This window comes from Amblyomma maculatum, chromosome 8 (assembly GCF_055883805.1).
Source record: "Amblyomma maculatum isolate TAMU_Amacu chromosome 8, ASM5588380v1, whole genome shotgun sequence".
Lineage (NCBI taxonomy): Eukaryota > Metazoa > Arthropoda > Arachnida > Ixodida > Ixodidae > Amblyomma > Amblyomma maculatum.
The window spans coordinates 27,595,811-27,623,004 of NC_139351.1; the positions used below are offsets into that span (position 1 = coordinate 27,595,811).

General features: G+C 44.6%; 1 protein-coding gene across 1 annotated transcript in view; it reads left to right on the forward strand.

Moving 5' to 3' along the window:
* Positions 1-26,841, forward strand: part of Hem (Nck associated protein 1 Hem) — a 99,668-nt gene extending 72,827 nt beyond the window's left edge. The window contains exons 18-23 of the mRNA XM_084576151.1: positions 1,577-1,670; positions 13,903-13,985; positions 14,148-14,225; positions 17,693-17,777; positions 21,949-22,059; positions 26,499-26,841. Coding sequence (XP_084432277.1) covers positions 1,577-1,670; positions 13,903-13,985; positions 14,148-14,225; positions 17,693-17,777; positions 21,949-22,059; positions 26,499-26,800 — 753 coding nt within the window. The 3' untranslated portion in view covers positions 26,801-26,841. The remainder of the gene's footprint in view (positions 1-1,576; positions 1,671-13,902; positions 13,986-14,147; positions 14,226-17,692; positions 17,778-21,948; positions 22,060-26,498) is intronic.
* The last annotated feature ends 353 nt before the right edge of the window (positions 26,842-27,194 follow it).

Below are 27,194 nucleotides of genomic sequence, written 5' to 3' on the forward strand. Positions count from 1 at the left end.
CATGCCATGACGTTATCGCTGCGCAGCATCTTGTCGCACTGCTAATAATTGAGCTGTAGATGCGACGACCAAAATAGGGAGACGCGCCACCAACTATTTCTTTTTCTTTCTTCAAATTTGTAGGGGCAAAAGTGGAGGGTGGGTTCATTATGTGAGTGGGTTGATTACGCGACAAATACGGTATCAGTTTTCACGATCGCAAGCGGCATCTGAAGCCGTTTTTGTATCTCAAGTTATCGATATATTGAACTATTTCGCGATCCCTTTTGAGTTGGATATATCCGGGTTTATCTGTATACACACAAGTGAACAAAACAGGACAGAGCCCCTCCCGTCCCATTTTCTTCACTTGTTTGTATGTGTGCATAGTTTTCAGCACCTTAAAATTTACCATGATCTAACTGCATTGTTGGGCCTTCTCTGAGAACTGATTCTTATTTTGCTGTGCAGTCATCTTGAGGCTCATTATTACTGTGACATTAGTGCAGCTGTTAGTAAGCCATAGGTTTGTATCTCAACGAATTCACTAGGGGCCGCATAACATGCTTGCTACCAACCTTTGTGGCCTATGCATTGTGTGCCCGCCTTGCATGCAGAGAGCCTAGGTTCGAACACCATGGCAACAAAGTTATGTATTGAATTCCTTCTATACTACTTTCTAATCTCCAGAATGTCCCCACCCCTCTGAGGAACCTTATTGCAAAGGTTGAACCTCATTAGAACCTTCCCCTAATTCATTAGCCTTATTTGAATGTGAGGTGTTTTAAATTTCCACACGACGTGATGGCTGTGATGCCATGGCCATGTTGACCAATCAGGATTTTCCCTACTTCCACCAATGGTGATGGCAGTGGCTTTTTGGCAGATTGAGCTGTATATGCCATCAGATAAGAGCTATCATCATCATCATCTGGACTATACTCACTGCAGAGCAAAGGCCTTTCCCATTTTCTTCCAATTAACCAGGTCCTATGCTAGCTTTCCTTGGAATCCAATTTGTTACCCTTAGCGACCATCGGTTGTCCTCTCTCTGCGCTGCATACCCTGCCCATGCATTCCCATTTCTTCTTAAGTGCCACTAGAATGTCATTAACTTAAGTTATTTCCCTGACCTGCTCTGCACACTTCCTATCTCTTAACGTTACACCTACTAATGGTGCCAGCTGCCTGTATTGTTGGCTTTCCCTTTCAGTTACTTCTAGTGAAGCGCAAACAGCTTGTTCGGCCAAAAAGTCATCGCTTTCTCCGTCGCCGTCGATGTAACCCAAATTGAGAAAAGCAGTGTCTTCAAAAATAAGCACATGGTCTCGTATAAAAAATTTGATGCGACCATACTTCGTGCAGCATTCAAGGTGGTGTCATACCATTTTGCTTCTCATGTAGCATCAATCTTGTATTCAAGTCAGAGGCTAGGTTTAGATTGGGGCTCGAGCTGAAGACATTTGCTTCATTTCAAAGCGTCGGATTCCACTCAGAAATGAGACGGTGTTAAAACCACTTCGTGTCTACTGTTAAGGCGAAGCTTAAGCGTATCCTTATATATATATTTTTTTCCCCTCTTGCCTTTTTCTTGCAGAAAATTGTGCTTCAGAATCGCGACATTCTGGTGGAATTGCGTTCCAACTACGACAAGCCCGAGCAAATGAGAGAGCTCTTCAAGAAGCTGCAAAGTCAGTGACCATTTGCTCATAGCCGGCTTTGATTTCCCCTCTCTTCACAAGCGTGCTAACTCATTTGGATTTTTGTCGTGGTGTACGGTTGACATTGCATCTAGGCAGGCCAGAATTGCTTCTTTTTTATCCACACTATGTTGCTTGCACTCAGTGTAAGTCATGGCTGAGTTATGATTGCAGTTTTGTGGGTCAGAAATCTACATTCATTGCTAAAATGAAACGCTCAAATCAGTGCTCACGATTGGATTGAGTTGTTGTTTTCAGCCAAGTTCAGCGACTGTTGTTCGAGCAAGTGATGTAAGCTTCTTACAGCATTGAAACTTCCTTGACAGGTGTGACTGAAATGCTTGGAGGATTTCCTTAGATCCATCTAGTAGTTTATTTGCAGGAAGAAGGAGTAGCGTGGTATTGACAAATGCCTTATTTGCTCTGTCTATTCAAATGACATTATAGTCTGCATTACTACTTGCTAGTAAGGCGAAGGGAGAAACATTTAGTGATCAGGCGAAAAAATTATAAACAGGACCCATGTATACTAAAGATATGTCATGCCGTGTCATGAGCCTCATAGGAAGGCACTGAGCAGATTTCATCAAACCAGCATATCTCACTGACTTATATATCGAGTGTAATGAGCGAATGTTTATAATTGACACATCTGGCAAATGTATCGGACTGTACCAATATATTGAAGCTCATTCACGCTTTAAAGACTAGTGCAACTTGCTAGTGTAGGAATTTGTGCACTCTACTAAGAAATCAACCTTCGTAGCCACTGTAGTGCGGTCTCTCAAATCAGTCGCAACCGAGGTTCTACTTTTGCACAAGTATTAATGAGGGCGTTTCTTGCCATTGCTCATGTGTTGTACACACGTGGCTGTTTTGTGAAAGTGTCACATGAAGGACTTCAGTTTTTAGCGTTGCTCGTCCACTGACAGTTCGGGGTTTCTCGACTGTGCAGAGGTTCCCATGCATGGCCTACTGTCCGGAGAGAGGCATATACTGAATTTTTTTCTGGTTCAAGCTCTTCTTCACGACCAAAGCTTGTTTAAAAACCAGGCGATTTCCTAAGGCTGGCTTTGATTTAACCTTGTGAGCCTAGCCAAGCAACAGCGTGTCCTAAACCAAGGTGTAGTGTGATGACCCCATGTTTTGTCAAAAACTTGAACCATGTAATTTCATGAGTGCTGCATAGGCGGCATAAGTAGGTTTCCAACATTATTCTTCCTCCAAGGAGCGGAGTTGTGCGAAGGTCCACCACTACGTTCCAAGCTTTGTGGGAAAGCTTGTCTCCTCACAGCCGGAAGTTACAATGGTTCAGAAACGATGCGTTTTTATTAGTTAACCATTGCTCTGAAGGTTTAGTATTCCATCGAGAAAAAAAATATTATGCCGAAAGTGCTGCTCACAGTTGCGTGAAGATTTGCCGTCCAGCCAAAGTGCAAGGCACCAGCTGTTATGTTGCTGCTGTCACCTTCAATAAATATTTCACATGTGAAGCTGCATACACGGTGCCTTAGTAGTGGCACCATAGTACATGAAAGGCTAAGTTAACAGTCAGCATAGCATGTACTGCAACCACCTACCACTCGCCGGCAGTGACAATGCCGTACCGGAGTGCACGGGCAGGTGGTGCCAGGCGCTCGTACATAGTCACGGCCGGCCCCGAGGGAGAGCGCACTCTCTTTCCCACGGCCTTCTCAGTCACCGCGGAAGCAATGAAAACTCTTCTCCTCAAGTTAGGCTTTCTGTCACCGAAAGAGAAACGACCACATCGCTGTTCGCTTTGCGCCGGAATGAATAATATGTTCATTGCAAAAGTTTTGTGTGCAGTTTTATTCCGTTTCTAGAAGCACGCACGCTTTAATAATGTGCAAAGGATTAATTCTGTGGCCAAGTACTCTTTGAGCTCGTCTCGCTTACAGTGTGCCTTTCATGGTGCCGGCAAGGCGCGCCGCAGCTACATTGTTTGGTCTCAGTAATCACGAGGCAACTTTAGCACGGCAGATACTTTGACTATAGAAACTATGCCCCGCCTCCATTGAGGCCAGGAGCACGCCACAACAGAGACGCAAGAGGCAACAACATGGCCTGAATCTTGAAATGGATAATGGGATAATGAAACGCCTGTTAGTAGGATGGAGGGGGGGAAGGGGTGAATTAGGGGGCTAGTCGACAGGCGGACCGATGTCGGGTGAGAACTCAGACACTCTCGCTTTAATAGGATGCAGGAAAACAATTAATTTTATGCGTTCGAAATGTCCAGCACGCCTTGGCTATAATCGCGCTTTTGCATAAGTCGGGTGTACAAGGAATCTGTGTGCCCGGTCCGCCCGAGACAAATATGCCCTGGCCCAGGCTCAGCCCTAGCCCGAGGCGGAGAGCTTCAGAGCAGCCCAAGCCTGGCCCACGGGCATGACCCGGGTGTAGGCTTTTGGGCCATCCTGAGCCTGTGCACACCTCTATTCTGTAATATGCATGCTCGTAACTGCTATCGAAATTGGTCTAACTTTCGGGAAAATCAAATTTTTTCATTTCTAGTAAGTTTCACAGCTATTTTGGAAATAGCTCTCTCGAATAACGTGAGGAAGTAGTTATTTCTAGTTAAGTGAATGCATTGTCACGTAGGTAGCAGGCTGCTTTAGATCACCTATCATACGTGGCTCACCGAGCTGCTTTGCTGGAAAAAACTGTAGTAGTCTAACTCTTCTACACTAAAGGCTGGTTCACACTGGCGACTCGCGGAGGTCGCGCGGCTCTATTCGTCACGGAGGGGGAGACCGGCGACAATCGTCGATCAACAGGGAGTGTTCACACCGGAATGCAACTCGCTTCATAACAAACCCCTCTCCAAACGAGATTTGAACGAAGGCCCGGCTTTCGCGCCTTTACGGCTTCTACTGTAGTGCTCGGGGTAGATCAATTCGGACTCATTTCGGTTATGAATGTGAAATTATCAGCGAAGAACCGGATCTTATGGTTATTCCCATGTTTAGGACTGTTTCGACCGCCAACGCGCTATAGTTCGACGAAGATGGAAGCGGCGGTGGTGTGTGCGCTGTTGTTAGCATTCTCGCGAAATAGCAGATCACGAAATCGCCTCATGCCCGAGCATCAAGCACATGACCAATGATACGAGTACAAACGTGAATTAGTACGCTTCACTTTCGCAGTGCTTCTTAACATGTCTGCCCAACAACTGCGGGCGAGTAAGACGATCGTGCACACGCGCGCATGCACTCTTGAATTTTCCCGCCTTGGAAGGAGGCAGAAGTGCTGAGGATTGGCTCAGTAGCTTTGCAACTTCAAGTCGCGTCGCAAGAAATCGGTCAGCGAGCGACTCCGTGGCTACTCCCTCAAACGGGTCGCTGGCGACTCGTTCGGGTCGCCCCCTCCGTGACTAATCGCCCCCTCCGTGACGAATCGTGTTGCGCGACCTCCGCGAGTCGCCAGTGTGAACCAGGCTTAAGCGAGACAGAGCGAAAACTTTGTTACGCTCGTGTACACATTACTAAACCTAACCAAGCATAGCCAAGCGTAACGGAGCTCTTGATTTAGTGATTTAGAACAGTTAAGCTGCAGAGTGTCTTCCAGCGAAACATCTCGTCGAGCCACGTCTGACAGCCTGCCACCTACGCGACGAAGTAAATGCTGTCGAGGCCGCCGAAGACGGCCTGCTCCTTTTAAACAAGCAGAGGGTCACATGGTTGGTCACGTGGCCACAGCTGGTGAGTCATGATTAGGCGCTGAGACGGCGGCGACACAGTGGCAGTAGCTGTGGCATGTCACATGGTATAACATCACGAAACTTCCCCGACACTCCTCCAGCTGAAAGCCAGATTATCCTGGCCAATGACCTTGGCAAAACATGGTGCAGAGGAGCATCCGCTCCAATAATGCCCCTCTGAGATCGGCACGCTTCTCCTGCTTGGAACTAAATATGCAAAATGAGTGGGCCTCCTCTTGTGGCAGGCCGATGTGTTTCTTTGTAGAGGCTTTAAGCTCGGTAAAATTCATTACGACAATTAGCAGATGCTGTTGGGCTTTCCAAGCTCTCCAGCTCAGTCATGTGCTCTCTGTGTTGAGACCCTTGCTGCAGACGGGCTACTTTCCAAACACTATGTAATTAATGACAGTTACGTTCACGTCAGAAGCACACCCTCTCCCCTCGAATGACAACTTTCCTGCCGCAGGTCATGCTTACTTGAAATAGTGGATATAGGTTTATTAGATTGTTCAGTTTTGAAGGAGGCTTATTTTCTCTTGTTTGCCACTCTCCTTACTTATGCTGAGTATTTTGTGCCCGGATTTCTTGATCAGAAATTGTTGGTTATTGATGTGTCGAACAGACCACACCTGTCATAGATGTGCATCGCTCGTGAGACTGTGTACGTATACAGGCTTTCAGCCGGTTGATATGCTCTGAACTTAAAGCATATGCCACTTAAACCAAGAACGTTGACTGTATTGGACACCTCGAATTGTAAATTTTTGTTTTTTAGTCTGGGTCTGTGCAGGGCCAGGCTATTACCATTAATGCCACTTTCGAGCTATAAATGAATACAGCAGCGATCAAGATTTAAGGATCTTATTTAAAGTTCAGAATCCCCACTCCTCATGCTTGCCGTACAAATAGTTCAGGAGTTCAGGTCCAATATAATTCTGCACAGCGGTTAATACATTTCAAACTATACACTTCATAGCGTGTAACGTTGTCTGCACTAAGTGTCGACGCCAATATATCTGGAGGCTCATGCAAGCATGCAGTCACGCTGAGGCGGGCACGGAACTTTCCTGCGTTTTTGCCTCATAAATCGCAAGTATTAGACGCTGATTGCGCAATCTATCTTTTATAAACCATGAGGATTGAAATATGGAGACTCGCCAGTTGCAATCGGTGCAGGCAGGGTGAGGAACGAACTGTTGCTTTCCTTGTCCATGTTTGGATGGTGGTAGCGGAAATGGAGCGGTGAGGTGGCGGTGACCCCACCGAGTTGCAATGGGAGCGTAGAAACTGACCCTGTTGGGAAGGTCATAAGAAGAAGTGCGCACTCTCCTTGAGACCAGCCGTGACGTAGTGAAGTCGTGAGGCCTTGCATGGATCTTTGCACGCGAAACAGAAATGCTACATCTGTTAAGTCAGTTGCGCCACATCAAATTTTGACTGTATTACGCAAGGGAAAACAGTTGCACAACTCTGCTGCCTGTGGGAGCATGTACAGGAACGGTATCTAACAAAGTCACTGGAATTCTGACAGTATCACAATCAATGGGTGGTGTGCAGGCAACACTGAGCTGTTGTGGCCGGAAATGGTCTAGCACGGTTTGTTTGGCTAAACGAAGAGAACATCAATAGAGTGCATATTGTAGTTACTGCAATTGATATATTGTTGACGTATTGGTTATTGATTTACAAAAAAGAATGAGTGAAAGCATTGGTAAGCGACAACTGGAAACTATTTTAGTCAAGGATTTATGGAAGCTCTTAGTGTGTCGCATGACAGCTGCATAAACTGCAGTTTTTTCAAGTCATTTGGGGTGCTCTCATGACCAAATTTCACAACACAAGGAGCAGGTTGGCTTTCATACATTGTACCGTTCTTGCTGTAAATGACAGTGAAAATGACGTCATCTGATCGTGCTGTGTCACGTCATCTTAACAGGCGTGCACATGCATGGGGAGTGAATAGGCTTGCTTGGAAATAGGACACAAGTAAAACGTTTTCTCTTGGATCTCAGTTTCTTTCCAACCATTCTTTTTTTATTATTATTCCATCGGAAGTAGTTACTTGATACCAAGGATACAGGAGTGCAGGTACACTACTCTAACTATGCAGTCAAATGCCTTTTCCATCCAGTAATGTTGACTCACGACTACTTGCAAGAAATGGGGTTCAGAATTGGCTGGGCGTCACACACTTTCAGGGAGTGGGTCTGGTTAGCATTAGGTCCTGGAAAAAAAAAAAGAGAAAGAGAGCAATAAAAAAAGCAGGCTAGACTAATCTGGGAGTGCGTGCATGCATTTTATGGTTACAAATGTTTTCAAGCGACCAGTCATCACCCTCCACAGCTGTTCGTGTGATTTGCTGCGGTTGGTGGGGTAATGCTGCATAAGTGTATGAGGGCTCTGCTGGGAAATCATGATTTCCATTCGTTTCAAGTGGTGCGTAAGAGAAAATGCCATAGCAGCTACATCCCTCTTGAGATTTCTTTTTGGTCAGCACGAAAACTTGACAGGTTGGTCAGTAGCAGAGTAATCTTGCCAGTAAGTGGAAAAAAAAAAAAAGAGCTGCCTCTTGCTTTATCTTACTTAAATGTTCGCTGTGCATTTTCACATCCATAAAATACTCATACAGTATATTGCACTGAAATCTGCTGGTGTTTTATGGGTGCTTCCTAGAGTGCATTGACATTGTGTGTACGCATTGATACAAAGAAAATAGTCCACATGAGCAAGAGGTTTTACGAAGTACAGATTGAGCTACGAGCTTTGGCAAGCAATGTCACTGACCAGCTGAGAAACTTCAAGGAACGTCTCAGGAAATGTGGCTGTTACAAATGAGAACAGTGAGAGAGCCGCGTGATTTATATGCCTGTCATACCAGTTAGCAAAATACAGGATAAATGAAAGCACTAGCCACAGGCGATAAGCTTGTGCAGCACTTATAGTGCTGGGCACCCTTGTTGGGACACATCTGTCTCATTGATCAGGGCGCGACCGCACCAGCCTTCGTTTGCTCACAGTCGTCGCTTTACCAGATTCTCTTGCATCACTGCACCTGATAGCGCACGTCATTAGCATGTTCTGCAGCCATTCTTCAAGCAGATAGAGCGAAACACGCCGGACAACTGCCGCAGAAGTACCGCACAGAGTCAGCTACCTGAGCGAGTGGATTATTCGTGCTGCCACGTGGTGGTGAAGAGAAAACAGCTGCAGTGCTTTCAGAGTTTCAATGACTTTATCCAATATGTTGGACAACCGACATTTATGAGGACAAATGTGCTGGCATAGGGGGCTTGAGCCGCATAATTTCGTCAGTGCTGCATAGTGAATTATACTGAGTAAAACTAAGCTAAACAGCTTTCGCTCGATGATTCTGTTTAACTACATTAAAACCTTACCATATTTTTTAGTCTGGGGGAGGCATTGGAGAGAGAGGAGCAACACGAATAATGGCTCGTGCTGGTGTTGTCACAGTCCTTTTCCTTTGGGGCTTCTAAATTAATGTGGTTGGTGGTTGCGGGAGATCAGGGGGTGTTACTCAAAGGCTCGGGTGTCCAGCAATCTTTACGCAATGTTGCACATGACTCACAGTTTTAGTCCTAATACGAGGGGTGTTCAGAAGTGATGCTTCCTAGTATTTGTTTTTTTGGAGCACTGTTCTCTTTTCTTTTTTTCTTCACAATTTATAAAATCCGCAAATATTACAGCCGCATGTCTGCAGGACCTGTGGTAATTTTAAATGCGACCCCAATGAGCTTGTTTGAAGGGCTGCGTGCCCTCTCTGCAGTCGCTTTCTTTGTTCTGATGCGGCCATGGGCTCGCAGCGCAAATGACATTCCCATCGTCCTGAAAAAGGGACATTCGGACAGGAGGATGGGGAAGTGCGTTCCAGCCAAATTGGGCATTCTCTTCTTTTTGTTTTCGGGCAGCTGTGAGGATGGGTTTTGTCGCCTGAACTTCCACCATGTAGTAAAAAATGCTGTGCCATGAAGAGGGCGTGCATAACTGTTGTTCATCACTTATTCAGAGCAGAACAAATTGATCAGAAACGCATTTAATATTACTGTGGGTCCCGCAGATATGCATCTGTGATATTTGCGAATTTCGTAATTTTTGAACTGACAGTGTTTTGAACACCTCTCATAAACGCACCAAGTAGAGAACCAGAAATGTTCATCTGTTCTTCTGTTGCTTTCACAGAATGTAGTGTAGCAGTCTTGGGCTGCAAAAAAAAAAAAAAGAAAAAAGGCTGCTGAGCGATTTGATGGCAGACACTGTTTGCTTTCTGCCCCGCTGAAGAAAATAGAGCTGCATTAGAGGTTCTTTTCCCTTTCTCATCTGGGTGTTTTGTCTTTTTCTTTCTGCTCCTCCTCTTCCTCTCCCATTCCGCTCCCTCTGTTTCTCTCTCTGCTTGCCCTTTGTCTCTCTCTCTCTCTCTCTATGCACGTGCTTCGCAAGGACCCCGGATGGCCCAGCGTAAGGCGGCCTCGGTTTTCTTCCCTTTCGTTTCGTTCTCATCTTCGTTTTATTATTCTTTTTCTTTCTGTTGCTTTTTTAACTTGCTTCCATTTTTAATCTCTTTCATTGTCATATAACATGCAGTTGCTATATGTGTGTGTGTGCTGCTAGGAAGTTTGCTACTGCTTTCGCTGCTGTTTTGTAAGGGAGTTCCTGATGGTACGCTGTCCATTGAAAAACTGCGTTCCAACAGCAAAGTTACTGATGTAACGGTAAACAGGGATATTATGAGCGAGAAAGCAAAATTTTAGGCGTTGCCATGAGAGGAATTTTAGCAAGTAAACTGAATGCGTCAACACAGGTTTTTTTTTTTTTTCTCCTCATGGATTTTGCAGGTCAGACTTGACCACCATTCACTTCAAAACAGTGGTCATGGAGCCATTAATTGGTGTGGAAATCAAAGATTTGTATCAATAGCCGGGAGCGTTTTAAAAGCAACCTTCGCAGTGGTAAATATGTCTCTTCTTGCCGGGCAGGCATCAACGTGCCTAGGGTAATAAATCGATTTCTACTGAAAAGATAAAAGAGGAAGTTATGCTCCGTGCTTATTTTATCTTCCTTTCATCTTCTTTTCATCTCGAAGTCTTTTCAAATGCTATATTCTTATGTTAGGAATTTATATTAAGTGGTGCAGTTACGAGCACCACAGTAGAAGGTGCCTGGTATTAATAACTGGTGGCCGTGCATTTGCCACAGTTTTGGTTTGTTAGCACAGCCTGAGTTTAGCATAAACATTGGCTCTGCCAAGTACCCATCATGATCAAGGGCGCATTATTGGAGTCTGCGGCATAAAATGATTTAAAGCAACGATCGATTGGGTTTTTAAAATGTTTTTGACTCATTTTTTTTTTATTGCTGCAATTGAAAGCTTGCTGCACAAATGAACAGAATACCCAGTTTCAAGGCTGAGAAATGTAGCAGAACAATTTACAGCCGAGCTTTCTTTCTTTTTTTTTTTTTTCTCATATGACAGTCTTGCTTTCTCATGGTAGACAGCATCTTTGAAGCCCTGATGTTTAGGACATGAAATAAAATGTAGTTAGTCTACAGTGACTGTATGCAACTCTAAGACGTGGTGTGATTTTATGATGACTACAGTTGCGAGAAATAAGATGGCCTTGAAAGTACTGTCAGTTAACCAATACTGATTGCGTCACAGCAAAAGTTTATTACGATAAGGCCAGTTCTCAGAAATGTTTTAATAGACTGTCAAGTAAGCTCAAAAAAAAAGATCACGGCGGTTTGTTGGAGGAGTGCAAAAGGCAGTTCTTGTAGTACAAACAAGCAAATGCTAACTGCCTGTATAATGCAAGCATATAATCATGAATGGTAGTGTATTTGCTTCAAGCATAAACCAGGTTAGCCACAGTGAGAGAATGCAGTGTGGCACTACGATGCACACAGAGCTGACTTTCCATGCTTATATTTTCTTAATATAAATATTTGCATAAACCTCTGGTTCTGCCTTCATTAGCCACGATGGGGTCAGATCTACCATAATACGCCAGTATTTTCATACCCATCTCTGAGTGTGTCTTGGATGCAATTACAATTTGCACCTGGACCATCTCTCTGCTTGGCACCTTATGCTTGTTCAGGCTTTGCATTATATCTGCTCTTGAGTGCAGGAGTGTTTGCTTTTATTTTTTTTCCCAGTAATTTCAAAGTATGCCTAGTTGCTTAGCTCACTTTAGGCCCACAGGGGTAGTTCACTTACTGGCAACAATTTCTGGGTGTAAGCAATGGACCAGCAAGTCAGTGTTAGCAGCGAAGTGGTTATGCAGGTGTGCAAAAGTTGTACTCTGAGCTAGCGGACCGTTGCATCTAACCTTACTCCTACTATTTGGATCAGCTTTACTCGTGCTAACATTGTTGGTAAGACAACTGGTGGGGGCACTTGGGGCAGAAAAGGTTGACCATGAGGACAGGGCATTGAAAGTAGGCCTTTATGTGTCACTGAAAACTAAATTTCATTTGTAAACTGTCCAGTGAAGACAGCCGGGTGAAAGGCATGAAGTGTGACCCCATGGCATCCATGTGCATCACCAAACTCGGGCCAGGAAGAGGCCCTCTCTCTATGTAGTTTGTGTTTGTGGAGAAAAAGATCTTGTTGATAGTGTGAAGTTGGGTTGCATCGATGGATTAGGGCTTTTCGCCGTCAAGAAGACCACTAGCACTGAAAACAAAAGCTTTTCTTAGCTAGCAAAGACAAAGGAATAAAGTGCAGCTGTCGCCGTGACTGTTTTATTTCACAGGCGAACTGCGTGCGTCGGCAAAGGATTTTTGGCGCAGACCTTTCAGGTTACGCTACGCCAGCCCCCATTCACTACAAACCGGAGACAGCCAGCCTGCATTGAGTGGCGAGAGAGTGTTTAGGTTTAGCTTTCCCCTGTTATAAATAGGCATTTTTCCTGCCGATTAAGTGGTAGCATTGCCAGAGAGAATCGGAGAATCAATTTTTACTGAAAATGGTCATCCGACTGGGTTGTCAAGCAAATTGTGGGTTTTGGGGAAGGGAAGGGATTCGCAGGGACACTAGATAACGTAATGCTAAGTCTGCTGATAGTGAGACACTGGTGTTCCAAGTTCGCAACTGTGTCATTTTTACTCATGAACAGAGCTTGGACGAGTCAGAAGATTGCGTGATAGTGAAGGCGTAGTGATACCCTTCAAGAGTGTTATTAATGGGGCCTGGTGAAGCTGCTTTCATCTGCTGGGCTATTTTGATGAGAAGTAGTAGTGTGTTTGAAATAGGAAAGTGGTGTGATGAATGTCATTGATGTACAAGATTGTACCACCCACTCACCTACGCGAAACAACTGTGTGGCGTCTCCAAAAGTTCAAGGTCGAGCTCTTTTCGCGATGCTTGCGCTTCTTCCAAATAATCAGGTTGCCATGGCTCAAGAAGGTGGCTTCACAGCGTAGCGAATTCACAGCAGTAAATTGGCCTTAAAGGTTAAAGTCTGATCGCATCAACAATACTCTCCAGTATTGCTAGAAACAGTCATCTCATCAGCGTGATAGTTAGAATCAATTTCATTTGTTTCCCTGATTTATGAGGGTTTGAACAGTTACGTGTTGTTATTATAACGTAACAACAGCTTCATTTTATGGTGGTGTAAACAGAAAATGAAATGGGGATGCAGAAATGGCAGTGCTTAAAAGCACTGTTTTTGACTTATGTTGCAACTGGGAGCGATATTAGATTCGCAGCATTGTGCGTCAGAGCTGCCTGACACCATTTGGGTTATTTGTCACGTAATTTTTTATGACCCCCAATTTTGCGTGAACCTGGGAGTGGCAGAGAGAGAGATTATTTTTGCAAAATATTTAACTTTGTCTCATTTCAGCCCCAATTTCGAGGTGTCAAAAAAAAAATTCAAGCGGTCCACTTAAGTCCCCTTACGCATGGTAAGGCAAAAGCACACAGGGGCCTCTTGAATTGCCATTGGTTGGCTTGTTTTGTGAATTCCAGATTGCATTGTTGGCTATGACTTATTAGGGATATCATTAATGTTGCAAGTCATTATGTAATGTCATTAAGGCATTATAACTAAGTAATCATGACCGGATTTGGTATTGGCTTATGTGGATCCTGGATTGGATTCTTGGCTATGACTTGAAATCGGGCTATGACTAATGTGGCTAGTCATTACACAATGTAATTAAGGCACTATAGCCAACTAATCATGAGTGGATTCGATATTTTGTTTCTTTTGGCTTGTTATGTGGATTGTGTTGGATTGGCTTTGGATCTGTCTTTTGGTCATGCATTGCACGAACAGTCACTTTCTTTACATGCCACGGATGAAGCAAGAAAGTCTTTTGCTTTAAAAAATATGTGAGTTGCAGCCGTCGTGGCAAGGTTTCCAATAGGCGTCAAGTTCATTAAAAGCTCATTTTCAAATTGTGAGTGCCTCGCCAAGGGATGGTGGTGTTTGTACCTTCATACTCATTGCTTTTTGCTCTTCGTGGTGCCTCTTGCAGACGTGGACAGTGTTCTTCAACGGATGACCATTGTCGGTGTCATTCTTTGCTTCCGGACTCTGGCTCAGGAGGCCCTCAATGACGTGAGTGCTGCGACGAGTCTGTGGCTTCATCATTCAGATTGTCTTTTTCATAACTAGTTTATTCAAAATAAACCATTTTTTGGTCACCCCTTGTCTTTCAGGGGAGGCAGTTTGGAATGTTTTTATTTTGTGTGTGTATGGGACAGGTGGTGTTGTTTGCAGGTTTTGTCTATGAGGATCCCATTCCTGCTCAGCTCGGTGGCTGACCTGAAGCACCACGTCTCCAACGGAGACTCCCTGGTGAGTGTCTGGGTTACGTGTTACACTCTCACTTCACTGCACCTTCAAAGCTGCTCGAAGAGATACCTCTGAACCTGCCCAGATAGTTGTTGCAGACAGTATTCATAACACGAACAGGCAGAGCTGTTGCTTCGCAGGCATTTAAGATAGTAATGCTTGTAACCATTACGCAGCCATTTGTCACAAGGACAGGTTATGTACGAGGCTTGTGGCTTTCTTTATTTCAAGTTTTTACATTCCACAAATACAAAATACAATGCCGCCAGTGCTGCCCCGGTGTGCAGTCCGACACAGGTTCGGCGCTGACCTGCTCCTCACTAGGAATCCTAGAGATTCAGACACTGCAGCAAGGCTGTTCCTCTAGGATGGTTGGCTGGTGTTACTTGAAACTAATGCTTGTTGCATCTGCTGCTGCTAGTGCTCCTTCCTAAAGATGCCTCTGTCGTGGCTCTTTACGTAGATAGTGCGCAGAGATGCAGACATGGCAAGGTTTACGCAGTGCTTCGCTTGTCACGTGATTCTAGCCTTTTAAAGTGCTCAGGAGATTACGCTTGTCACATTTCCATCATTCTGTGATTATGGATCAATTTTCGCAACAGTAACTTCTGGTAAAGAGACATTTTTGATGCAAATGCCGAAATTGTGCGACCTCTCATGGATTCACGGAAGAGCGGGAAACTGGAGACCCTAACAACCGTATTTACTCTCATATAGGTCGACCATGAATACCTATAGGTCGACCCCTATACACTAGGCTCGCCAAGGAATAAAAAACAAATTATTCGAATGTAAGTCGACCCATATTTTTTGAAAAACCGAGAAACACGTACACGACAAACCTTTATTCATAATGAACTTGGCCACTACATTTCGCTAGTCGCTGTCAGAAGCCACATTATCGTCGGAACTGCTTTCCTCTTGGGATGCTTCACAGGCAACCTCGGCATCCCAAATGACGTCGTCCTCGCTTCCGTTGAGTGCATTCGAAATGCACCATTTTTTGAATTTTTTAATGCTGTAGCGATTATGTCTGCTGGATGGTCTTCCCACGCATCTTTCACCCATGTCGCCACTTCGCTGAGAGAGGCCTTCTTGCGACGTCCCGTTGGCGTCATGGCTGCACTGTCATCCGCTAGCCACACTTGTAGTATTTCGAGATGCGGTCCTTAAAAGGTTTATTGACGGCGACATCCAGCGATTGCAATTAAAACGTCATACCACCAGGTATGACGGCCAGGTCCATGCCTGCCTTTCGTAGGGCTTCCTTGACGCCCGGGCAAATGTGGCCTCTGAACAAGTCCAAGACCAGCATATTTGCAAGGCCCAAGTCAGTGCCTGGTCACTTCATCCGAACAGTCTTGAACCATTCTTTGACCATTTCTTCGTTCATAAATCCCTTTTCATTAGCGCGGATGATCACTTTTTTCGGGAACGATTCATTTTTTTGGAAGCGTCTTTCGGCGAAACACGATGTATGGCGGCAACTTCCAGCCATCTGCAGTGCAGCACAGCATGACAGTAAAGCGCGTGTGCTCGTGGCCAGTCGCACGTCTTTTGCCCCCTTTGTTGTTATGGTGGTACGACTGGGCATGTCAAAGTAGACCGGCATTTGGTCGGCGTTCTCTATCTGGCTAAGACAATAATCCTTTTCATGCCAGAGCTTCAGAACGTAACGCTGAAATTCTATAAGCTATTCCTCGTACTCTGGCAGATGGTCTTTCTACGCTGAAGAGAGAGTCCGTTGCACCGCATAAACTTTTGAGCCCAACCCCAACTCGCTTTGAACATTGACCGACCTATCCCCTCTCGCTGTGCCAATTGCCGAGCCTTCATTTGTATGTCCTCGCATGACACCTGGAGATCCTTTGCATGCTCCTTTTCCACATGAAGACTCAATTCCTTTTCAAGAGCTTCATATCTCCCAGTTGCTGGCAAGCGAACAGTCAATCACGCTGCTTCCACCAACCCCTAATCAACTTTTCGTTCACATCGAACTCACGCTGAGCGGCACAGTTGTTAGAGTTCTCCGCAAAAAGAATCACTTGTCGCTTAAAGTCGGTGGGGAAGCTCTGTCGACGGGACATCGTCACTCAAGCAGCAAAACTGCGAATGCAATCTCAGAATGGCGACGCAGAGGTATAGAAGAAGGAAACAACAAAGACACAAAGACAGGCTTTCCGAGGTATGCGAGCCCCGTACGAAGCCTGCAAAGTAGACAACCTGAAAGCGGACGTCAGCGCCACTTTTATGAATTGATTATACCAGTGATTCTTTTATCAGCAACTTAGTTGTGACTAATTAATTTCACTAGCACTTTTGCTGGATTTAATTTTCGCAAATTTTTCATATTTATTATTTGTATTATGCGCGACTGCGGCTGCAGTCAGGGGTGGTATTTCAGAACTGTGTTCAGTTGGCGTTCAGTTTCGGAGATGCTTTGAGTGGAAGTGCTTCCAACCAATCACTGAGCGTTCCGAACTAAACGCCAACTGAACGCAGTTCTGTAATACCACCCCAGCTGCAGCTTCGACTTGCACGCCAAAACATTTGTTTTGGTCATGACCTCCTCTATAAACTGGCTTTGGTACCTATTTAAATGTAGACTGCTTCATATGCTGTCTACCACACGATAAGACCACAGAAATGAGCGAAAGAGCGATGCGGGCCTTGAGGTCACCTAGCACTGCTCTATCGTCGACTCGCCAGCATGGCCGTCTCGAATGCAGTCGACAGCATTTAAAGCAGTTCTGAACATTTTTATTAGACTTGCCAATGCTATTTTTTTTGTGTGTGTGTGTATTTACTGCAAACATACATAAGTATAATACCAGTGTAGCCGGCGCTGCTTGAACGGCGAGCGCGACCATAGAACTTCATTGTCTCGCCACTCTTGCCCACTTTGGTCACGAATATAGGTCGATAGCTAATTATGGATAACATTTCTGAAAAAAAAAAAAAAGGGTCGACCTATATGCGAATAAATACGGTATGTAGTTTTCTCAGAAACTTTCCATTTGAACAAAAATTTCATCCCGGTGTGATACTTGAACCTAGGTGCTTGTGGGCCCACAGGCAGAGGTTGGAGTTATACGTGTAGCTAACTGGTGGTCTGCTATATTTCCTCTCCTCTTGTCAGTCAGTGTGCACTTTTTACAAACATAATAAGTATCCACCTCCAGTGCAATTTTTTTAAACGCACGACGGTCAGCTATGTTGAAGCCAGGGCAAAACAAAGATCTCTCCTAATGAGTTCCCCTCGCTGTCATCAATCACTAATCAACCAAGCCATTGAATCATTGATGCGGGTGTAGACACTTCATTTGTAGCAAAGGAGGCATTGTTCATGGCTTTAGAGGATAGTTCTTTCTACCCCCCTCCCCAATTTTGTATTCACACAGGCCCTGTTTCCACCCCATGGTTTCAGTCAAGTTTCAAGCACTGCTGTTGCGACTCTCTTGTGTTTGCAGGTGGTGAGCGAGATGGCATCTGCTGCTGGCCTCCCATGTAAGGTGGACCCTGCGCTGGTCACTGCCCTGAGGTCACAGAAGAATGGTGAGTGCACACATAAAAGGTCACTTCTTGCAATTGGTGCCTTCTGGTTTAGCAACCTTTGTTCAACAGCCTGTCGCAGAGCTGTGATGGCATTGCCTTGCTAAGTAACTCGGGGTATCATCGTAACAAAGATGGGAGTAAAGGCACTGTTGTCTAATCTAAATCCTCATTCAGCCCACAGTCCTGATGGTATATTCAACCATATCTTGAAGCAGTGTGCAGCTCAAATAGCTACTTTTATGGTAACTATATTTAATAAATCCCACAGCATCAAAAACTGCCCAGTGACTTGAAACTGGCTAATATAACACCCCTACATAATGGTGGTGACCGTATGCATGTAATTATCAACCAGTGTCCCTAACCAGAGTTTTATTACAAATAGCACCGAAGCGCTGGCCTTGTGGTAGAGCATCCGCCTCGCATTCGGGAGGTACGGGGTTCGATCCCCAGTGCCGCCGGGTACCCACCGGTTTCCAATGGGTACAAGATTTCCCCCGGCCTGGTGCTCGGCTCTTCTGGGGTGAAATGCTTGGGAAAAGGACCCATGAACCAAAATGTTGGTTCAAGAAAAAAGGGGCCACATAATGGGCTGTTGCCGCGCAAGGCGGACTTATTGTTGTCCGATGGCGGAACGAATCACTGCCACATCGGCGCAACTATTTGGGCCGTGACCCCTTTTCCCAAGCACTTCACCCCAGAAGAGCCGAGCACCAGGCCGGGGGAAAGCTTGTACCCATTTAAAAACCGGTGGGTAACCGGCGGCACCAGGGATCGAACCCGGTACCTCCCGAATGCGAGGCGGATGCTCTACCACAAGGCCACCGCTTCGGTCTTCCACAAGGCCACCGCTTCGCCTCGCATTTGGGAGGTACCGGGTTCGATCCCTGGTGCCGCCGGTTACCCACCGGTTTTTAAATGGGTACAAGCTTTCCTCCGGCCTGGTGCTCGGCTCTTGTGGGGTGAAATGCTTGGGAAAAGGTGCCACGGCCCAAATAGTTGCGCCGATGTGGCAGTGATTCGTTCCGCCATTGGACAACTATAAGTCCGCCTTGCGCGGCAACAGCCCATTATGTGGCCCTTTTAGTCCTACCCGACCTGTGAGAACCAGACCTTTGCAGGTCATTAGTTGTTCGAAACTTTAAGCCCTCTAAGGAGCACAGCAGGGTTAGCAGAGCCTCTTCCAAACGCACACCCCTGAGAGAGCCGGGCGCCGGGCCGGGGGACGCTTGTACCCATTTTACCGGTGGGTGTCCGGCGGTGGGTTTCGAACTGGCCACCTCCCGCAGTCGAGACAGGCGCCCAAACCCAAGCAGTTTACATTAGGTAGCGAAATACTGGAAGTAGTAGGCAAATATGTCTACTTAGGACAGGTAGTAACCGCAGATCCGGACCATGAAAAGGAAATAACAAGAAGAATAAGATTGGGATGAAGTGCATTTGGCAAGCACTCGCAGATTATGACTAGCAGCTTACCGGTATCGCTCAAGAGGAAAGTATACAACAGTTGCATCTTGCCTGTACTCACCTATGGGGCTGAAACGTGGAGGCTAACCAAGAGAGCTCTACTTAAGTTGAGGACAACCCAGAGGGCTATGGAACAAAAAATGGTAGGGGTAACATTAAGAGATAGAAAGCGTGCAGAGTGGGTCAGAGAAATAACTCAAGTTACCGACATTCTAGTGGAAATTAAGAAGAAGAAATGGACATGGGCAGGACATGTAGTGCGAAGAGAGGATAACCGATGGTCGCTGAGGGTAACAAACTGGATTCCAAGGGAAGGAAAGCGTAGCAGGGGGCGGCAGAAAGTTAGGTGGGCGGATGAGATTAAGAAGTTCGCAGGGGTCAAGTGGATGCAGCTAGCACAGAACCGGGTTAAGTGGAGAAATATGGGAGATGCCTTCGCCCTGCAGTGGGTATAATCAGGCTGATGATGATGATGATGATGATTACAAATATTAGAGCCCATCATGTATTCTTGCCTTATAAAGCACTTTACTGAGAACTACTTCACTGCTGCTCAGCATGGCTTTCGTTCTGGTCTGTCTTGCACAACTCAGCCCACCGAGTTCATCTATGGTATTGCAGTAGGTATAGATAGCAGTGTTCAAATAAACGTGGTTTTTCTTGACTTTGACGAGGCTTTTGATGTGGTTTTGCATTTTTTGCTTTTAGGTAAACAATCATGTTTAGGAATCTTCTAGACCTTTTATTTGGATTGGAGATTATTTACTATATAGATGGAAGCAGCAAGTGCTTATAAACAGTGTTATTTTGCTGTCGGTTGATGTGCTATCGTGAGTGCCGCAAGACTCGGTCCTTGGATCATTGCTTTTTCTTGTTTTTGTGAATGAACTGCCAAGTGGTATGTACGTGCGTTAGACTATATGTTGTCCTGTAATGAGCGCAGATGATGTCGTTGTTCTGCAGAGGGGTCTGGATAAGGTTTGAGCATGGTGTGATAAGTGGAAAATTGCTTTCAACGCAGCGAAATGTTTCCACTTGCATTTTACAAACAAAAGAAGGAAGATGCAGAACAGCTATAGTTTAAATCAATGGTTTGTCTAGATAATGGTCAACGTAAACTACCTTGGTTGACATTTGATTAGACTGCGAGGAGAGGAACAACATTAGATTGGACGGCGCACGTTGACGCTGTAGCTGCCAAGGCCCCTCATTCTCGACCTCTTTCAAAGAAACTTTAGGCATAGCACCTCATCCCTAAGAGAAACGTACCTCATGAATATTAGACCAATTTTTCAGTGTGGATGCGTGATTTGGGATCCATATAGAAATATCTTAAAGGACAATTCCGCATAGGTCGGCGCACTCACTCATGAGTGCACTCTATCGCCTTGCTTACACTCACGGCGTGAGTGGGAGTGAGTGAGTGGACGCGTAGGAGAGTGGTCGTGAGTGTGAGTGAGTGACCATGAATGGAAGTGGCCATGAGTGTTGAATGTGAGTGTGAGTGAGGGGCCATAATAGGGAGCCGCCATGAGTGTGAGTGTGAGTGAGTGGCCACAAATGACAGTGGCCGTGAGTGTGAGTGGCCGTGAACAGGACTAGGCGTGAGTGAGTGGCCGCGAATGGGAGCAGCCATGAGTGTGAGTGAGTGGCCATGAATGGGAGCGGGCACAAGTGTGAGCGTGAGTGATTGGACGTGTATGAAAGTCGCCGTGAGTGCGAGTGTGAGTGAGTGGCCGTGAATAGGAGTGGCCATGAGTGTGAGTGAGTAGCGGTGAACGGGAACGGGCATGAGTGTGAGTGCGAGTGAGTGGATGTGAATGTGAGCAAGCATGAATGTGAGTCCAAGTGAGTGGTGTTGAGTGTCACTGGTGGTGAGTGTGAGTGAGCCCCTCCTCATGGTGCTGACCTATGCAAATGCATACCTCGTGGTTTGTAACTGGAAACTATGGCTTCCATGTTCGGGTCTCCAAAATTCGAGAATCACTAAGGTTTAAACTGTTATTATAGCAAAGAAGAAATGCTGCGTTTAAAGTTCTTGCATAATAGCTACAACAATAAAACTAAAACTGATAAAGCCATATATTTAAAGGGTCCCCACTATATTTCAAGAAGAAGGGGCATTAACATGAAAAATAAAGGTTATATTTGCAGGATTGATATTTGGAAATACTCATTTTTCCCCAATACAATAAGTGACTGGAATATGTTGCTGAATGAAGTTTTCACAAGTCTGCACTTCCAGGCTGCCTTAGAAAATGTTGTGTGCCTTTGATGCTTACAGCTCTTGTGGTTGGTTGCATGGACCGAGGATATAGCTTATGTGCTGCTAGCACTGTTATTGCTTTTTTTGTTTTACCATGTTTTGTTAGGTTGTATTGCATTTTATCTGTGCTTTTGATATAATAAACTCCCTACAATAATGCCTCTTGAGGCAATGTAGGTATCTCGAATAAATAAATAAATAAACTCTTATGCAAAAGGCTTTTGGTAGCTTCTCGATGGAATTTTTTTTTTTTTTATGATCATGCTGCTCGAGGACAGGAGAGTGGCAAGCTAGTCTTTGCGGCAAGAATCGATGAATGCTTGCCCGCTCTTTGTTCTGCAAAGCTTGCTTCCCACATAAGAAAAGTGTGCGATCTGGCTGCTTCAAAAGTGTGCGATCTGGCTGCTTCGTCTGAGCTCACATAGTTCATTTGTGCAGATTTGGGAGAAGACGAGTACCAGGTGGCCTGTCTGCTGATGGTCTTTGTGGCTGTCTCACTGCCAAAGCTTGCACGGGCTGAGGGCTCTGTCTACAGAGCATCTCTTGAAGGTGATTACTTTGGTTTATTCCCTTTTCTTTGATAAAACCCTTGATGGCTTTCAAAGGTCTGCTGCTGAGTACAGTAGACTCCACTTAAGATGAACTTGGTTATGATGAGTTCTTGGATGAGCTGAACAGTGCGAGACCATTATTTGTTTTTTCTTACTCTCTGTAAAAAAAAAAAAACGCTTTTGGGCGAACAGTTTCGCGTGCCCTTTGGTCGTGATGAAGTCTCACAGTGACTGTGAACCACAGCGACTCCTCGCAATGGCACTCACAGGCTGCACTGGTAAGGGTGAAAAAAAAATATATATATGTATATATATATATGTGTGTATGTGTAACATTCTTCTGCTCAAAATCATGTGACATGCACCACAAGATGGGTTCCTCACTATCATTATGAATGGAGGAGTGCAGGGAAGCACAGGTGTTGAAAAGGCAGGAAAAATGCACTGGCGGAGATGTGACCTCGCCATGTTACATGCTCCTATAAACTCAAAGGCGAGTATGTGCACCCACTAGTTGCTTTGGCCTTGTTTTCAATTGAAGCAGTGTCACGAAACGCATCATCGCAGCACGAAGATGGCTAGATATTGCATTGTGCACATTGCCTGTGGCTTGTGGAAAGTCCTGCTCGTGAAGTGGGTAACAGCTATGCTGCGAAGGAAGAAAGACTAGAGCGGGACACTTGGCTACCTTCAGAGTGGTCAGGAGCAGAATGGAAAGCAAGAATCTGAATAACAAAAAGAACAAAAGGAATGTGCGGTGGGATGCACTTAAAATTGTGCGAAAGAAAAAAGAAAATAAGACCGATGCCATTATCATGTAGGATAATGTCAGCCAGTACCATGCTCTCACTCTTCACCTAACTTCATGCACAGCGCAATCAATGCTGTATTAGCAATTGCGCTTTCACTGAAAGGCTGTTTTATTGATTGTTTTTATGTAACTCATTTGGGCACATCTAGCTTGCTCACAAGCTTTTTTAGAGGCACATTTGTTAAGGCAAAAATACATTTTCATTCCCCAAGTTCTTTCAAAAGGGGTTAAGTTGTGAGGCGCCGAGGGTAACTATGTCCGATGTTTCTCCTTAGTAAAAAGTGATTGTTTATCCCTTTCTGGCTGGGGTGAACACTAGCAACGATGCATTTATTTATGAGAAAACTCATTTCGAATGGGGGAGATTCCTTTCCCCCTCACTCGATTCAAACGATTGGAAAGGGTGCGTCATCGCAGTCTAGAGGGCCCAGTTTACTTAGCTTCTGCGATCTGCAGGCAACACTGCGAAAACAGCCGATGGCACATGCCTGTATCTAGTTTTTTTTTTCTTTCTTCTCTTCTCTAGCTTATCTTTGCTGCTTTGAGAGGAACTAGCCCCTGGATAAAGCTGGAATTTTGGCTTGTTGATGCACATTTATTTCGGGGGAGCAGTATGAAAAGGAAAAACGTACATTGAAAATGCAGCCAGAAAGGTGGTAGCTAATGTCAAGTGGAGTGCACATTGTCATTAAAAAAAAAACGGAATACCGGGCGTCACACGAGCGTCATTTGCCCCCTCAGTCAGCAAGCCATGCTGAAGGAAGGCTTTGATTCTTTCAGGAATGCCTACCATTTATATGCAAACAGTGTTTTTTGACGTGCTGCTGAATGCAAATTTCCTTGCGTTGACACGCTCCACCTGGGCAGATACCACCATGACAGCTGTAGTTTCGGCGTCCGTCATGTGGCTGCATTGAAGAAGTAATTATTCAGCACGAGATGCTCCCAAATAACAACAAAGGAATGGCATCAAGCTCACATCAGGGAATGCAACGAATTTGACGACATTTGCACGATTCTGCTGTATCTGCTGCCAACTCTTTTTTTTATGACAGCAGTAGAAAAGAGTCCGAAGATCAGTTCACGAGCTCTCACTTCAGCTCGAAGGATGAATATCTGGCTGAAGCTTTTACTAGTGGCCCAGTTTTTGCTTGCTCTTGAACAGGTTCTAGTGCTCACTCAGTGTTCCCGCTGTTTTATTCCTTTCACAAAAATTTCAGGTACCCATTCCTGGGTTTCATCAATGAGGAAAGCTCTCGCACGTCGGGTGCTTTCTTCAGAACATAACCAAGTACAAGGTGCTTTTGATGGCAAACTAGATCACGCCATGCCATTCTCTAAAAAATATGCCTAAAAAAAAACCAGCCATAAGCACATAATGTAACTTAACTTGCCCTATGAGGAGAGCAATACTAAGCTGAAAACAAATGTTCTTAGCAGTTTTGCAAGGTTGATATGGACTTCAAGATTGACTTTGGCACATGAAATATTTTAAGTTCTTTGCTAATATGGCTGCACTGCATTCCGTTAGTGTCATTGGGAAAATGGATTTGGCAGAGATGCAGCAAGATTTGTGGGATCCGAATGGTGACTACTTTCCCCAAGCAACATTACAAAACAATATTTGCAGACAGTGTAGCATATTTTTTATATTCTGAAATAATTTGACTGTGACATTTTATTGTGATATTCGTGCTTTTTTTTTTTTTTTTTTTCACTCTCTGGATATTTTTTCATCAAGTTTTCAGGCCAAGATTTCTTGTCAAGTCAGATATAATGCTAAATTAACAATTTTCTTTTTCAAAGATTGTTTAAATAGTACATGTTACTAGTAGAATTGTGCAGGTAGTTCATTTAATCAAAAATGTTTTCCAGGGCCCTTCAGGGCTGCCTATTTTTTTCCCAATGTTCTGACACTTAGCACCAAAAAAAAAAAAAAAAGAAAGGAACTCAAACATACACAAGACATATTTACAAAATTAAGAAAAGAGGCATTATCTTTTATTTATTCTGAAATTATTTATAGCTGTTCCTTACTTTGATATTCATGTTTTTCAACATTTTGTAAAGTTTTCTGAAAACTCGCACTAAATGATTCTTTTTTCATGTTATACATAGTGGTTAATTAAATATAATTCACATTTGTGAAACGGTATTCAAATCGTTACATTTTGTATATGTTACACAAGGGTTGCTTAAATACTGCATTTATATATATATATATATAGAGTTAATCTTGCGCTTCATATGTCGCATGTCTTCAAAGTCCTCAAGAAGCACACTGAGTGCTATGTACAGACACGTTATACAGGCATAAAATATAAAGACGGATAGGTTCCAGATAGGGCATACGTCTCCCTCCATTTGTTGTGAAGAAAACATGGTATATCAAATACCCCTCACATGTGGTGCTGTTTATGTTTGACAGACAGGGAGATGCCTAAACAAAACAAACATGAGAATGGAAGAAAAAATTATTCTCTTTATCACGTTGCTGCTGCTTTCTGTGCTAGCGCAAATGTAGGAATACAAAGGAATGAAATTAAGTTCAGATAATGATGGCTGGGTTCCTGATGCAAAATTCGGTGTAAAATATTGAAATGTGTACCAATCTCAAAAAAAGACAGCAGTGCTTTTCCGTCATATGAACAAATTGAGGCGCGCAGTCATGGAAGCATATCATATCCACAGTCATGGCGTACATTGTATCAGTAATCCTTCCGTGACATCAAATGACATGAAAATAGGACATCTTGCATCCTACTTGACATAGCTGTCAAGTTTCTGGCTGCATTTTGCAATATCTCTTCACATGTCCGTCTGTTTATTGGTCTTGGCTGCACACATCTAACGTACTCCTGCGGTTAACTCGGTTATTATTCAGCACTTGTTTCTTTCCCGTCATTTTTGAGCTGTTTTCCTACAATTAAAGTAACCCCGTCGTTGTTATAATGCATAAATCTATAAGTAAGGCCAACCTCGGTTTCTTTTTTAGCGTCCCTTTAACAGGCAATACAACCTCAGGTTTTCCGTTCTTGTTGTGAACGGTTCAAAGGTGTCGCTCATAGCTGCTTTAGCAAAAGAGGGGAAGGCAGAAGTCATAAATGATGCAATGATGGTTTAATCCTGCTTGTTGCACTTTCTTTTTGTGCATGACACATCACATTCAGCCTACGTGAACTGTTTTGTCTCGAATGATTTTAAGGCTTCTATGGCTCATGACTCACCAGCGTGTCTGTGCATGCATCCGTGGCAGCTGTCAGTTATCTTCAGAAGGATTAGGATGGTTTCAGTACTGATAGTCAATCAATCAATGATGTGATAGCAGGTGTATGAACATTAGTTAACAATAATTAGTTCATTATTCAATGGTGATTGGTTAAATACACAAGCCAAATTAGTTAATAGGTCAATGATAATTAGTTAACAACTTGTTAATTAGTAAGCTTTGAGACATCTCAAACGCACGCACTGCACTTGTGCAGTGTCCTCGTGCACAAATCTCAACCAACACCTAGTAGCAACCACAAGTGCGCACGCATAATGACATCACAATTCCACAATGGGCTTCGCCTCTGCACACTTTAGATCATCAAAGTGCTGCCTGAATTTTTTTTATTGTGCAGCTCACACCAACAACATGCACTGCCTGGCCCATGCGGTCAATGCCCTTGCGGGTTCACTCTTCACCATTTGCGGCCACGACGACATTGAGGAGCGGCTGAAGGAGTTCTTAGCGCTGGCATCATCCAGCCTCCTCCGGCTTGGCCAGGAAGCCGACCGTGAAGCCGGCCGCGAAGCCGTCTTCCTCTTGCTCCACCTGCTGGTGGATGAATCACCATTCCTCACCATGGACCTACTTGAATCGTGTTTCCCGTATGCCTTGCTTCGTAATGCCGCACATGCGGTCTACAAAGCTGAAGCTTAAGAGGCATGCTTTAATAAAGTGTGAACAAACTTCTTTTTAGATTTGCTTAGTGTTGTTCATGTCATTTCACATTATAGGGACCGGACAGCTGAACGGGTGGCGCCGCCCCTCGGCGCATTGCCAGCGCATTGGAGCATACTGTTTGTCGTTGGTTTGTGTGGAAATTGGAAATCCTAAGGTTTAGATGATGTTGTGCGTGAATATATCCTCAAGAGAACAGAAAGTTGGGCTAATTGTGTGAATATGTCCAGTGAAATGAAGTCTGGCCAAACAAGGCTGGCGAAACGTGGTGCGTTGTTGGCTCCACTGGCAGCTACGCAAACTCGTCGGGACGTTTTTAAGTCGATTCATTTCTACGGATTTCCACAGAAGCATGAGTGGCGGGTGACCTAAG